Raw genomic sequence first — 14,336 nt, 5'->3', positions numbered from 1 at the left:
TTCCTGTCGGTTCAAGACGCAGGACGCCACCGGGGTCAGGGCTCCGAACTGAGCTTCCTGCCCCCGCTCAGGTTTTCTCTCCAACCCCACGCAACGAGCCCCACGTTCCACGGAACAAGCTGCAGCCTCCAGGCCACCCAGACCCCGCACCGCCACCCCCACCCCTCCTTCCCCACCCCTCCTTCCCCACCCCTCCTTCCCCACCCCCCCAGCGAGGCGGAGCCGCGCGTCCACAGGAAGGGGCGGGGCTCAGCTGGGCGGGCGGGCGGCGTGATTGGCCGCGGCGGGCCTGACGCCCATTCCCGCTATAAGAGCCGGGCAATAGTCACCTGCGCCACAGTCCTCGCGGAGAGTCGCCACGGTTTCTTGCTTCAACAGTGCTTGGACGGAACCCGGCGCTCGTCCCCCGCTCCGGCCGGCCGCTCAGAGCCAGCCCTCGCCACCACCTCACGGCGCCCTCCGATCGCCCCAAGGTCCCCGCCGCCGTTACAGCGCCGCGCAGCCACCGCCACCGTTTCACCTCAGCCGCCCGCCATGACGACCGCGTCCCCCTCGCAGGTGCGCCAGAACTACCACCAGGACTCGGAGGCCGCCATCAACCGCCAGATCAACCTGGAGCTCTACGCCTCCTACGTCTACCTGTCCATGGTGAGCGCGGCGGGCCCACGGGGCGCGGGCGCGGCCTCCCTGGCTGCAGGGCGGGGGTGTGGCTACCGGGAGGGCCCTCCCGCCTCCCGCTTCCCGCCTCCCGCCTCCCGCCTCCCGCCTCCGTGCGCCCTTCTGGAAAATGAAGGGTGCTCGGGTCCTCTAGGACTCCTGCGCAGAAATTCTGAGCAGTTGTCCCCTGGGAGTGCTCCCTCGTGGGCCAGGGCCGCCTCTGCGCACCCCAGTTTATTTAAAGAGCTGAGTTTCCTTCCGGGGTTGCCACACTTGCCACCAGTACGACCCTGCAGTTAGGAAGGTGGATTTTCGCATTTCCATCCCTTCTGCATTCGATCACGTGATGGGGGGCGGTGCTGAGGAGGTCCGGCTCCCATCCCCCTGAGTCCGGCGGAGCCTGCTGGGTAATGGTGTCCAACAGTGGGGGCTGGTGCGAAGTGGTTTATCTCTCGTGGGCCGAACAGCCACCTCCACCTCTCCGCTCTGTTTATCTCTAAGTCCCGCTTGAATTGAAGCATATCTCTAGAAATCTCCCTTTTAGTTGACACCGAGTTGTCTGCCACCCGTATTCTTTATCTTTTTTGTGTGTAATGGTTGTGGCGTAATTGAACCTTTAGTTCTTGGATATAGTCCACCAACAGTTACGGGGCCTGAAAATTTTCCATGCAGTAATCGGTGGAATCAGTTTTCCAAAATCCTGGTTTTAATCGGTGTGGAAGGAGTTTTAGTTATAATTGTTTTATTACGTTTTGCAAATCATCCAAGAAAAAACGTGTTCCGGCTGGGTTTGGAATACGCCTGGATTTCTATGACTGTCATTCCATTTCAGGAACAGCTGAATACAGCAAGGGTGTAAAAGGGACTAAAATCTTTGTTTTCTACTGATAACATGTTTACATACGTTGGCATTGCCCACAACTGTTACCTTGCCTAGTGGGTTAATTTTACACATCCATCAGCCTGTTGTAAGCTGGCAGCTCATGTTTTTTGTTTTTTGGGTTTTTTTTTTTTGCGGTACGCGGGCCTCTCACTGCTGTGGCCTCTCCCGTTGCGGAGCACAGGCTCCGGACGCGCAGGCTCAGCGGCCATGGCTCACGGGCCCAGCTGCTCCGCGGCATGTGGGATCTTCCCGGACCGGGGCACGAACCCGCGTCCCCTGCATCGGCAGGCGGACTCTCAACCACTGCACCACCAGGGAAGCCCGCAGCTCATGTTTTAACATGGATTACCCAGGGAGGAGGGGGAGAAGGCACTACTAACAGTGCAGGGTAAATACTCCAACATCTCTTCAACCAGATTTGACAGGGGCTGTAGGAACTTTCTCTGCACTTAAACAGATGCTTAAGATGTTCCATGTGGAGGCAATTCCCATGATATTCTAACGGTTCCTTGTAGCAAACTTTCAGTTTCAAGGACCAAGTTTCATTTTTGTGTTTCAGAGTAAAAACTAATTACTGTCGTGTTCAATCCAGGAACACACCTTGCTCTAGTCTTCCTGTGCTCAGACCCTTTCTTGCTGGGCTTTGAGAAGGAAGCCTAGACTCGCAGACTGCCTTCCTTTGGGAATCCCTAACATGTTCATGTACTGTTTTCAGTCGTACTATTTTGACCGCGATGATGTGGCTTTGAAGAACTTTGCCAAATACTTTCTTCACCAGTCTTGTGAGGAGAGGGAACATGCTGAGAAATTGATGAAGCTGCAGAACCAGCGGGGCGGCCGAATCTTCCTTCAGGACATCAAGGTGAACTGAAGACCCTAGGGTCGCCCTGCCTCAAATGTCTAGCAGTCCTCTGGCGTCAGAAATCACTGAGCCCAGCAGTTGCCCTTATCAGATGAGGATACTTTGGGTTTTTGTCTTTTGCGCTTTTTCGGGCCTACCATCTAAGCTAAAGTTGGCAGACAGTAATGGGCAAGGATATTAAGTTGGAAGCGGTTGTCGGGGGAACTTGGCTGTTCCTTTTGCCAAGCGCGGTGGTCAAACATTAGACGCTTTTTGCTGATCCGTGGTTTAAGTGGTAGAGGTTGTACATGCACTGACTTAATCTCCTCTCATTCAGAAACCAGACCGTGATGACTGGGAGAACGGGCTGAATGCAATGGAATGTGCGCTACACCTGGAAAAAAGCGTGAACCAGTCACTGCTGGAACTGCACCAACTGGCCACTGAGAAAAATGACCCCCATGTGAGTGTTGGCAACCTGGGAGGAAATGGAGGAAATCAGTTGTCTTAGGGGCTGGGGAAGCTTCCCAATAACTTTTTTCCTTGTTCTCTTTTCTAGTTGTGTGACTTCATTGAGACTCATTATCTGAACGAGCAGGTGAAATCCATTAAAGAATTGGGTGACCACGTAACCAACTTGCGCACGATGGGGGCCCCCGAATCTGGCATGGCACAGTATCTCTTTGACAAGCACACCCTCGGAAATAGTGATAATGAGAGCTAAGCCTTAGGCTGGCTTCCCGTAGCCACAGGGGTGACTTCCCTGGTCACCAAGGCAGTGCATGCATGTTTGGGTTACCTTACCTTTTCTGTAAGTTGTACCAAAATATATACAAGTCCTTTCCTTAGTACCATTCCTTCAAATAAAGTAATTTGGTACCCAGCTGTTGTCTTTGAATTCTCGGGGTGGGCTAGAAATGTATCTAGGCCATCTTTATTAAATTTGTAAGTGCCACCATGGCTCAGTCACACTCACCAAAGTGAAACGCTTAGGAGGATCTGTATTTACATACGAAATTCCTTAGCTTGGGAAAGATACCAAGGCTTGGGTGTTTTGAATTCAGACAGGACTTAAGGATTCCTGGTTCTGAATTAGGTGTTTTATACGTTTCCAGCAGTTCTGGTTTTCACAATTTATATGTACAGAAAGCATTTTGAGGCTTAAAGTAGACTTGAAGCTACTGATTCTTGTTCTCCATTAAGGTAACCATTTAATTCAGGCTGTCGTAGGGACATATTCTTCAGTGTGGACAGCTATATGGCTATGACTGGATCAGTGTCCTGCTGGTGTACACGCAGATAGGACCAGGCCAGTGAAGCGTCCTCCTTGGGAAGCAGGCTAGAAATGTGCTTCATCCCTAGTGAGAATTTGAGGAAAGTTTACATGAGTATGGAAAGAGACCTTCATTTCAATAGGAACATAGCTGCAGTAGGAGGGAAGAGGTTGAGACATCTTGAATATTAACCAGTGAGTAGTGTTAGAAGACTGGGGAGCCGTCTGGGTCCTTGCTAACCAACTACATTAACATTGTTTCCTAAACCAGCCACAGTGATTTGTAAGTTTCCATCTAGCCCTGAGAAGTATGACAGGTGGTAGGCCTTTTCAGTTTTCGATACAAAGCTAGGTATTCTGACCTCAATAACTGCTTGAGAATAATAAGAAATGAGAAGTTACACTTCCCTTTCACATTGTGATTGGGGGCTGGGGTGGGGGGCTGGGGAATCTGGAATAAAGGCAAACATCTGGTGGTACTGTGACAACTTTAGGTTGACCTCAAAAATGCATGAAGAGCTCATTTAAGTTCAGAAGTCTTGGTGAGGTCCCCAAAGCAGTAAGATACCCCAAGGGACCTGGATTGTCCCCACCTTATCTGCCAGTTCCCAGGAGTGTGGCACCCTTTCCAGGAGTGCTTCAGAACCACCACTGGTTATGGGGGAGGGCTCATACGCGACCTCTGAGCTAAGCCTGGCCAGTAAGTTGAGTTCTTGGGCTACAGTCTAGAGCCCCAAGTTCTGCCTGTGTTTCTGTGTCTGCCACCCCTGCTTAAGGTGAGCTGGGCCCACTGGTAACGTCAGCCCATGTAAGCCTGGCCTAGTGGCCCTTCGGCGTTACTCTCAGTGCAAACCTCGTCTTCCTATCCCTGGGCCCCAGAGAAGTCTTGGTGAGTCAGGCTCTTGGGTGAAATAAGCAAAAGTCGCCAACACTTCCCTAGAGCCCCTGCTGTGGCAGCCAGGTGTGTGCCCCAAGCCAGTGCTGGGCATACCCTGGCAGCCATAGAACCATAGGAAAACTGGGAGTAGGGTGGGCTTCAGAGCAGGGGAAGCTGGTGGGGACCACCCCTGGTGGGCTGGGGGGGTTCAGTGACCCTGGTTTGGGTAGAGGACAGACCTGTGGTTTTCCAAGGCCCAGTAGGGATCGCCACGATCTTTGAGTATAGTGTGTATGTTGCTTGTCGACTGTCCCAAGTGCGGTTCTCTGAGATATTCAGGGGCCTCCGACATGTCTGTTAGGTTAAACTCGACAGTTTTCCTCCTCATGGGACTCACTTCCGGGTGCTCCGTCGAGGCCCCAGCACTCTCTGGGAGCAATTCAAAGCTCTTCTTGGACCTGGGAGTTGCAGGCTGAAGGCTTTGGTCTTTGACGGTGTCATCCATGCCTGAGACTTTGCGAAGACTTGAGGGTGCTGACTGTCCAGGTGGGAAGACCATAGGGGTGTGGCTGAGGGGTGTCTGGGGGGCACTGTGGTAACCTGACCTCCCATATAGCACGGCGGACTTGAAGGCATCCTCCCCTTTCCAGGCCTTGACGTCTTCCTTATCACTGATGTCCTGTCCGTCTCCCCCGAGGTTCTTGGGCTGGCCCTCATGGGAAAGGACTTCTTTCTTCGGCCACAGTAGTTTGGTCTTTGAGTTTGTCCTGGGGGGCTGGCAGTCGTGGGATTGCAGCCCTCGGAAGCGGCCAGCAATGCCAGTGTGAGCACTTTCCTCCTCTTCCGGATCTGGCTGGAACTCCATATCCTCCTTATCCAGACTGGAAAGAAACAGGAGACTCGGGGGTTAGTGGGCAGACAACGGCCTGAAGCCTGACTTGACTTCTCCCTTACCCTCTCTTCTCCCTCTGGCCCAAGGCCCAGGACACAGTCTTCCTCACCTCAGCTTTGACTCACCTCTGCTGATCCATCTTGTACCTCTCAATTAATCCCTCCTGGCCGAGCTCGCCTCACTGTTCTGTGGCTCCCTCTTGCCCATGTTAACATCCAAACTCCCTAGCCTGGTATTTAAGGGCTTCCTCTTCAGCACCCACATTTTCCCTTTGAAACCCCTCACTCCGGGCTGTCTGAACGGCTCTTCCCCAGGTATGGATGGTCACGTGAGGCCCAGGAGTGACTGAGTAAGCCAGGGATTTGTGGTTCCCGCTGGGGAGCAGTATCCCCCCAGAGAGAAGTCTGGCTTCCTGGGAGCCTAAAGCCTTTACTCTGCAAGAGAAAGCCTACCCACCCGTGAATGTGGCCACCTTTGCCCATGTCCAAATTCTCCCCATGCTTCAAGGCCCAGCTCCAGGTCCAGCTGGAGGCCAGCTCTCAGGCAGCCAAAGGTGATCTCTGTTCTATACTCTGTCCCTTGCCCAGGCATCCAGTACTTCGTACCTTGTATCCAGAGTCTGGGCCCTGGGTTTGAACTCCCTCACTAAATTGTGTGTTTCTTGGAGGCAAGGTCTATGTGTTATTATTCTCTGTTATCCTCCTTCCCCGGCAGCTGGGCTACCAACCATGGAAAACTCAGAGGCGACCTCCAGCAATGTTTCTGACCTAAGCAAGCCTCCATCCTCGATCATTTGATCTCTTATCCAAACCTTCCTCACACCAACTAGAGACTCCAGCTAATTCTAATCACAGCTTAATAGGATACTCGGTTCTTAACAAGAGAACAGCGCTTTTAATACTGTGGAAGAACACCTTGATGGGATAGACCCTGAGATGCAGCAAACACTCTCCAAAGTCCTCTCCACTCTGTCATCCTAGGGAGAGAGAGCTGTCTGGGGCGCCTCTTCAGCCGGCCATGGCCCAGCTACAGCTCAAAAGGGATTCTAACCAAACCAGGGAAAGAGGACCCGTGTGGGGGAAATGTGGCTGCTGTGGGCTGACCTGAGGCCCGTACTCTGTAGCAAGTCTACTCTGAAGGTACCTGTGATGACCCAGCCTCTTGCTCGCTTCCTTGCCCAGGGAACCCCACTCCCACTCCCCATGCCAACACCCTGGCTTATCAGGAAACATAGCTCTGAACCAGAGTCAGGAACCAGGCCCTGACATCCCAGCTGCATCACTAATCACTGACTGCCCTTGAGTAAGTCCCTTCTCTCTCTAAGCCTCAGTTTTCAACTCTGGATAAGGGGTGGGGCTTAGATTGGAGACTACCTAAGAGCCCTTATAGCTTTAAGAGTCCTTACACAGCACAAGGTAAGGGTTAAGGGTGTGGAGTTGGACCCAGACATACCTGGCCCACCTGTGCTGCTTGCTAGCTATGTGACCTTGGGTTGGGCAACTGACTTAACCTCTCTGAACCTGGACTTAATCATCTGAAAACTGGAGGTAACAAACCAAGTTTATTGGAGGGGGGGGGAAATAGTTAATATATGTTAAGAGCTTAGTACAATGCCCAGCACTTAATAGGCACCCAATATGCACTAACTAATACTATTCTAAGTTCTTAGGCAGGCCCTTGCACTTGGGGTTTTCTACCCACCGAAGTGGTTCCCTGGCACTTCCCACCTGATGTTGAAGGTGGAGCCGAAAAAGGAGGGCCGACGAGACTGGGCAGAAGCGGCTGTGTAGGGGGGATGTGGTTCTGGCTCATTCCAGTACATATCTCGCTCCATCGGTGGCAGGTCCTGGTGCATCTCATCTACAGCCAACAGGGACACCTGGTCGTCGGGGACAGAAGGAGAAGTCCAACAGGTCAGCCCAAGCAGGACCATGAATTTGCCAGGTGACTTGGAGAGGTCACTGCTCTCTCTCTGGGCCTCAAGTTTCCCTTCCTGTGAAATGGAGAGACTGATGCAGCCTGTAGCCTCAAAAGTTAGGCTGAGAATCCTGTGAGTAGATGGTTGGGCAATTCACTGTGAGGCCTCCCTACAGAACTGTGGGGCCCCCTCCCTGGGTCCAGTTTGGGGAGGGGCCATGGGACAGGCTCTCTTCCTCCCGTCATACCTGCAAACTCCTGTCGACAATCCAGTTGGTCTCAAAGTCATCATCATCCTCTCCGAACGGGTTGATGAGCTGCTCTGCCACCTTGAGGGTAGGTGAGGCTCTGGGAATCCTCAGGTGGAACCCCTTGCAGCCTTGCTCCCACCCTTAAACCTTGGCTCCTGCCGTGTCCACCTCTCCACCCCCCTCAGTGATGCCCTTCTCACTGTCTCCAAAGCCACTGTGTAGGGCACCTCCTCTCCTAACCGGCCATGACTCCCTGGGCCACAGCTGGCCTCGTCCCGGGGAGGCTCACCTTCAGCCAGCCAGCATAGAAGAAGAACTGCAGGAATGTGAAGAGGGGTACAACGAGGTCCATCTCGTGGCCGGGGTAGGCCTTGGCTGGGTTCAGAAACTGACGCCCCATCAGGCAAGCCAGGAAGAAGCTGTATACCGCCACGGTCACCACCTGGGAGGGAAAGGCGGTGTCGGCAGAAAGGGCTGTGTGGGGACCGTGGGACCAGGAAGCTCCCCAGGCTCTGTGGTCTCCCCTTTAAAATGGGGATGATCACACTGCCTCCACCACCTGGACCAGGCAGGGACCTGGACTCTTTGAACTTGGCACTAGAGACAACCTCCAAAGTCCAGACCTGACTCCCAGGGTGAGCCTCTTCTTCAGCCTCTAAGTGAGCCCTTCCCATCATAGGCTGCTTCCCGGGTCCTCCTCAGTTTCCCAAAGGGGCAGCTTCACCAGCCTAGTCCTCACCTGAGTGTACACCAGTGGGATACTGATCCAGTCGTAGGCATACAGCTGTCCACACTGAGTACGCAAGGTGTTCATTTCCTAGGGGGGCAGGAGGGAAGGTTGGGCCTTTGACCATCACCTGCTCTCCCAGGCTCACCCCCCAGCTCTTCCGCAGATACCAGGGTCTCGTGCTCATGGTCCAGCCCTGGCTGTGTGGTCATGGACAGCTCACTTAACCTCTCTGTGCCTCAGCCTCCTCAATATCAAAAAGGAACCAGGATCTCAGAGGTTCACTTTAGAGAGGGGAGGGGAGGGGAAATTTGAAAGGGGCCACCTTGGGCCATGGAATCCTGTTGGAAAAGATCCTACAGTCCCAAGGTAGGCTCTGGGAAGACCCTCAGAGGCTCAAACTTCCTCTTTGCAGAAAACCTGTTCCACGTGGGGCATGACCCTCCCCGCGCTGCAGCAGCCCCACGTGTGTAGCGGGCTCACGTTGAGCAGGCTCTGGAGCAGGACAGGGTCCCGGATTCGACCTTCAATCCAGGCCTTCGTTGACAGGTTGGCAAACCACACCCAGGGCATCCAGAATGAGTTGTGTGGCAAGCTCAGTTTTTGTAAGTGCTTGTGTTCCGAGGGGGTCATAAAGCCTGCGGGGTAGAGTGGAGAAGACAGTGGGTAGGGGAACCGGCAGAAGGGGTGGCTGGCCAGGCCCTGCTGGGTGGGACCCAGAGTTCAAACCAAGTCCCTGCTGAGCCCACAGGGACCTCAGAGCTCCTTTGCGATCCTCTTTCTTTCAACAAATTATCACTGCGTGTCTACTATGTGCTGCTCTGGGCTGAGTACGTGAGAGGGATCTGTCTTATTAACCAGGATCAGGTCAGGCAAGGCCAGAGAGTGAGACTGCTGACGTACAGACTGGAAACCGGAAAACAGGAAGGGGAAGGGCAGTTCCCAGTTCCCAAAGCCCCACTCTGGCCCTCAACCCTCACTCTTCCCTCATCCCTCAAGAGGCCTTAGCCCTATCTCAAAGCCCTGTCCTCCTAGAGTCTGTTCCTGGCCTCTCCCCACCTTTAGACCCCTGACTTCGCCCCGCCCAATTCAGGTCCCCGCCCCCCGCCGCCCCACCCCCACCCCCCCATCCCAGGTCTCGACCCCACTCCGCTCCTGGTCCCACCCAATCCTCAGCCCTGGGGCCTCTGACTCCACCCATCTGCAGCTCCGGCCCCGCCCTTGTCAGCCTCTGGCTCCGCCCACTGCGTCGCCAGGCCCCGCCCACCTGCTTTCACCAGGTGTTGGGGACTGGGAAAGCGTTTGTAGACCGCGGCACTGACGCTACGCAGGATGAGCACGTTGCCCAGGTTGGCGTAGCGCATGAGCGTGCGCCGCAGCAGCCGGCCCTGCTCGTCCTTGCCCTCGACGAAGCACGACACCAGGTTCATGAGGCGGTCGGGCCATGGCAGGTTCTCATATTGGTTCCACCAGCGGGTCACGACCAGTGTCACGTAGAAGCCTGGGCGGGAGGGGGGCGGGGGCGCGAGGGGCGAAGGCCCACGCTGCGGCCAGAGCCCAGCGAGGGCGACGCCTCGGTTTCTCCATCTTTCTAATGGGGCTGGGCCCAGCACCAACCCTCCTGGACAGCTTCGCGTGAAGGCACGAGAGACTTGAGTTCTCTCTCTGGCCCCGCTTGCTTTCCCAGAAATCCGCCAGATACCTCCCCTCCTGCGCAAGGCTCCAGAGACTACTGTAATGTCGGCGCTGCCCTCAGAAAGTGGGGTCTTAGCAGAAACTAACACAGCAATGTAAAGCAATTATACTTCAATAAAGATGTTTAAAATAATAATAAAATTTAAAAAAAGAAAGTGGGGTCTTGAGTGCTAACAGCAGGACAGCCTTCCTAATTAATGTCTAACTTCAGTCCCTCTGGCTGCAGGCTCCCCGTTTCCCTGAACCACCGAGAGGCGCTGACATGCCACTGGCCTTCCCCAGCTAGCTCTTCATGATCTGCCTGTCTGGAGCCTGGAGCAGCCACTGGGACCCCAGCACGCGGAAGGGGGAGCTCACCCAGCACGAAGGAAATAGGGATGAGCTGGATGTAGCTGTCGCAGTATAGAGTCAGCTTCTCAAAAATCACCTGCTGATCGTCCGTGAGGGCCATCCTGGGGGAGGCGGGGGGGTGGGGGCAAAGATGTGTAGATACTGGGAGGGGATGGCTGAGACCGGTCCCAGGTCCAGCCAGGCCCGGGGTAGGAGAGTGGCAGCCTCACCTCCCTATCCCTTTCACTGGCCTGCCTGGGGCCCCTCCTCTGGCCTGAGCCAGGTCCCCCTCTTTCTCCCGCCGCCCTGAAACCCCAATGGGCCCTCTGCTCCATGCCTGGAGGAGAAACCCTCAGGAGGTTTTCTATAAGGTGGAGGAAGGAAGGTCCTGCTGAAGGGGTCAGCTTTAGGCACCACTGACCTTTTTAAAGGATCCAAAAGACAGTTGTTTGAAAGCAGGTTGAAATGAGTGTTTGGTCTTTAAAAAAAATATCTGGTAGGGAGGGATGAATCGGCAGAGCACAGAGCAATGAAATTGTTCTGTACAACACTGTAATGGTGGATACAAATCATTATACATTTGTCCAACCACATAGAATGTACAACACCAAGGGTGAACCCTAAGGTGAACTATGGACTTTGGGTGACAATGGTGTGTCCGTGTGTGTGGGTTCATCTGTCATCACAAATGTCCCACACTGGGGTGGGATGTTGATAATGAGGGAGGGCTGAGTGGGTGGGGCAGGAGGGGTGGGGTATATGGGAACTCTCTGTACCTTCTGCCCAGTTAAGCTACAAACCTAAAACTGCTCTAAAAAATAAAGTCTTAATTTTTTTAAAGTATATTGACACCCTAGTAACAACCAAAGGAAATGAACATGCTTTGTTATTAGTATTATCATTATGAACTCAAGAGGTTTATGTGTTTGATATTTGTCAATGCATTGCCATCATTAATGCTTTTTCCATTAAAAATGCTATCATATATTCTGTGGTTTTAGCTGTCTTTTATTGTTTAAATACACATTTTTATTGGGAAAAAAAAAGTATGATATGGGCCTGTCAGACTATGTGGGATTCAGGGAAACAGGCTGACTGAGTGGGACTAGGTAAGGCCTGGGTTCCAATGCCCCTCCCTCGATTTGAGGAAAGGGTGTTTGAGATGCTCCGACCTGCACTGAGCTGCCCCCCAAGGCTGCCTCCTTTTCTCTCCTCCCCAGCCCCCAGGCCTCAGGCCCCACGGTTTGACCACAAGCCCAGCTCAGCCTTATCTGTCTCTGTGCATTGGCCCCCTAGATGGCTGGGAGGCACCCAGGAGCTCCAAGCCCTGGCTTGTCCCCCTGTACCTGTAAATGAAGCGGATGATATAGTAGCAGATGAGGAAAATGAGGAACTCGCCATAGAGCAGCTTGTAGATGCTGCCTCGCCAGCACAGAAGCAGGCGGGAGAAGGAACCTAAACGGGCATTAGCCACTTGGCTTGAGTAGGTGACGGTCATGGCCAGGCACTGAGCTGTAGCAGGTGGGCTTGGGTGCTGGTGAACAGACAGAGAGGGATACTGATGGGGGGGCCAGGAAGGAGTAGGGACCTCTCCAGAATCTGTCCAGGACACATGAGTGACCTTATCCAGGACCCTTCCCTTCTCTGGGCCTCAGCTCTCCCATCTGGACACTGGGAGGGGGGCAGTGAGGTGACCTCCAAGAATCCAGGAAAGTGAGCTCAGGGACCATCCATAGCCTTGGCACAGAAGACACAGAGAGGTCTGTGCCCTTAAATTGTACCACAAAGGCAACAACAGAAATGTCCACATGCTGGGCTCCTTCCTGAGTTATGAGCCCATCATGTTCAGTAGCTCCCCAAGCTCCATCAACCACCCTGGAGTGAGAACTGGTAAGGGGCATGGTCAGCCTTGGCCACCACCCTGTTCCCCGTGTCCAGAACAGAGCCTGGCTGGTGGAGATGTTTACTGAATGGTGGCCCCAGGGCCTTTTCACATGCTGACCCTCCTTCCTGGGGGATGCTCGTCCTAATCTAAGTGTATGGCTCACTCCCACTTCAGATCACCTCCTCAGAAAGGATACGCCCAGCCACCCTACCTGGAAATAACATCCTAGTACCACTGGCCCTCTCTTCCCCTCGCCTTGCTCCATTTTTCTACATAGCACTTATCATGTTATAACTGCCATTATATTTTGCATGCTACCTGCTTGTTTACTGCCTATTCCCTCCTGGGAATGGAGCTCCTATTGTGTACTCATAGGTGGTGCTCAATAAAAATTTACTGAAGCAATGTTTGGCACCCCATCCTCCCCCTACCTGCTCTGATGCAGCCACACTGGCTGTCTGTGTGCCTGGTGTTCCCTAAGTTCATTTCTACCTCAGGGCCTTTGCACAGACACACAGGTGCCCGCACACCTGCACGTGTGCTCCCTGTGCGTATCCATCATGTGCACATGTACACGTTATCTACCCCAAAGGCTCTCAATGTCCCAGCCCAGCCTTCTGGGATAACCCTTACTCACAGTTGGGGCTCCAGGCTGGTCAGGCGATCCCACAAAAGGTCTGGCCACAGGACTGGTGGGACTCTCTGGGGTCCTCTGGCCAGTGCCCCTGCCCACTTAGGGGTTGGCACTGCCCACGTGTGTGCTAAGTGGTCACTTGACTCCCTAAGCCAGGGCCTCCACAGAGGAACCCTTGTCTTGGCCCCCTTCTCGTAATCTGCCCATAAGCAGCCGGCAGCAGTCTGGCCTCTAATTCCTTCCGGGGGTGAGGGGCGTTGAGCTGGGACCAGGGCTGAGATGGGGGGCAACCCCCCTCTACCATGGGCCCTGACTACCCTGCCATTTCCCCTGGGCCCTAGACTCCGGAGATTGAGGGATCTGTTTCTGACCCCTGAGGTCTTGCAGGGAGAGCTGTGGGGAGGAGGGGCCAGGGCCTTGGACCTCATCTCCTGTGCCAGGAGCCATCCAGAGAGGGGAGCCTCCGCCCAGGACCTGTGGGCTTTGGCAGCACTTTGGGCACCCAAAAGAACATTGGACCGCAGGCAGAAGTCCTGGCTTCTAGTCCTGGCTCTGCCACCTGGTGAAGTGACCCTGCGTGGGCCTCTTCTCCTCTCTGTGCCTTAGTGTCCCTCTGTGAAAAGGATGGCGTTGCTTTAGAATTCCATCACCTCATTAAGATGACAGAATTCAGCATATACTCGTGAGGAGCTCTGATTGGCTGCTGGTGACATCATAGGTTATTCGGGTTGTGATTGGCTGGCAGGACCCCGTGAGGTTGGTTTATAGTTATGGAAGGAGAAGGGGGGCAAGGGGGCTGCTGCGTGGGGGCCGGGCCTGGTGTGGGATGACACAGCAGTGTTTCTGCACTTCCCAGCTAGCCTGTGCAATAGGGAAGTATGTGCCCAGGTCCCCAAGGACAGCTGGTTGATATCTCAACAGTGGGTTTCATACATTTTAATACATCAGTCCATATGTGAGAACCCTCCCCTAAGTCGCTAGAAGTGATGGGGGTCTAGGATGTATCTCCTCTTGCATTAAGTGAAAGCTTGAAGCAGCAGTGGCTCTTGGTCTTCAGTGGCTGTAAGAAGAGCCTGGAATATTTGTTAAACATGCAGCTTCTCAGGATCTTTCTCCAGAGTCTGATTCTGAGACCTGAGGGATGCTGCATTTCTAACAAGCACTGTGGAGATTATAATGCCAGCGGTCTCTGAGCCACACTTCCGAAGCCCTGATTTACAATGTGACCTTGAGCCTTACAATAAATCCGCTCCTTCCCTCCTCCCTCCCTTACAATAAATCCGCTCCTTCCCACCTCCCTCCCTCTCTCCTTCACTCTCCCCTTTCCTACCTGTCCCCACACCCCGCACCCCATGCTCCTCATCGTTAGCAGTGCTGAGACTGCAGGCGACTTTTGTGCACAGTATTTTGCCTTTATAATTCTCTGTCTGGAAAAAAAATTATTTGACAACAACCTTGGGTACTTTTCTTATCA

The 14,336-nt window shown here is 53.8% G+C and overlaps 2 protein-coding genes across 2 annotated transcripts; one reads left to right on the top strand and one right to left on the bottom strand.

Moving 5' to 3' along the window:
- The first annotated feature begins 308 nt into the window (after positions 1-308).
- On the top strand, positions 309-3,264 carry FTH1 (ferritin heavy chain 1). Its single transcript, XM_065881618.1, has 4 exons — positions 309-648; positions 2,256-2,402; positions 2,719-2,844; positions 2,941-3,264. The coding sequence occupies exons 1-4, from the start codon at positions 535-537 to the stop codon at positions 3,103-3,105; spliced, it is 552 nt and encodes a 183-aa protein (XP_065737690.1). The 5' UTR covers positions 309-534; the 3' UTR covers positions 3,106-3,264.
- A 1,475-nt stretch (positions 3,265-4,739) lies between these two features.
- On the bottom strand, positions 4,740-11,841 carry BEST1 (bestrophin 1). The gene is made up of 9 exons (XM_065881773.1): positions 11,690-11,841; positions 10,371-10,465; positions 9,586-9,819; positions 8,802-8,956; positions 8,331-8,408; positions 7,881-8,033; positions 7,589-7,669; positions 7,151-7,302; positions 4,740-5,412 (listed from the first exon to the last, which is right to left on the bottom strand). Exons 1-9 carry the CDS (start codon positions 11,839-11,841, stop codon positions 4,740-4,742), a joined length of 1,773 nt encoding a protein of 590 aa, XP_065737845.1.
- Between the last annotated feature and the right edge of the window lie 2,495 nt (positions 11,842-14,336).

Source organism: Phocoena phocoena, chromosome 8 (genome assembly GCF_963924675.1).
Source record: "Phocoena phocoena chromosome 8, mPhoPho1.1, whole genome shotgun sequence".
NCBI classification, from domain to species: Eukaryota; Metazoa; Chordata; class Mammalia; order Artiodactyla; family Phocoenidae; genus Phocoena; species Phocoena phocoena.
Note: the sequence above shows the minus strand (reverse complement) of the source record. Positions and strands in the feature narration are given on the sequence as shown.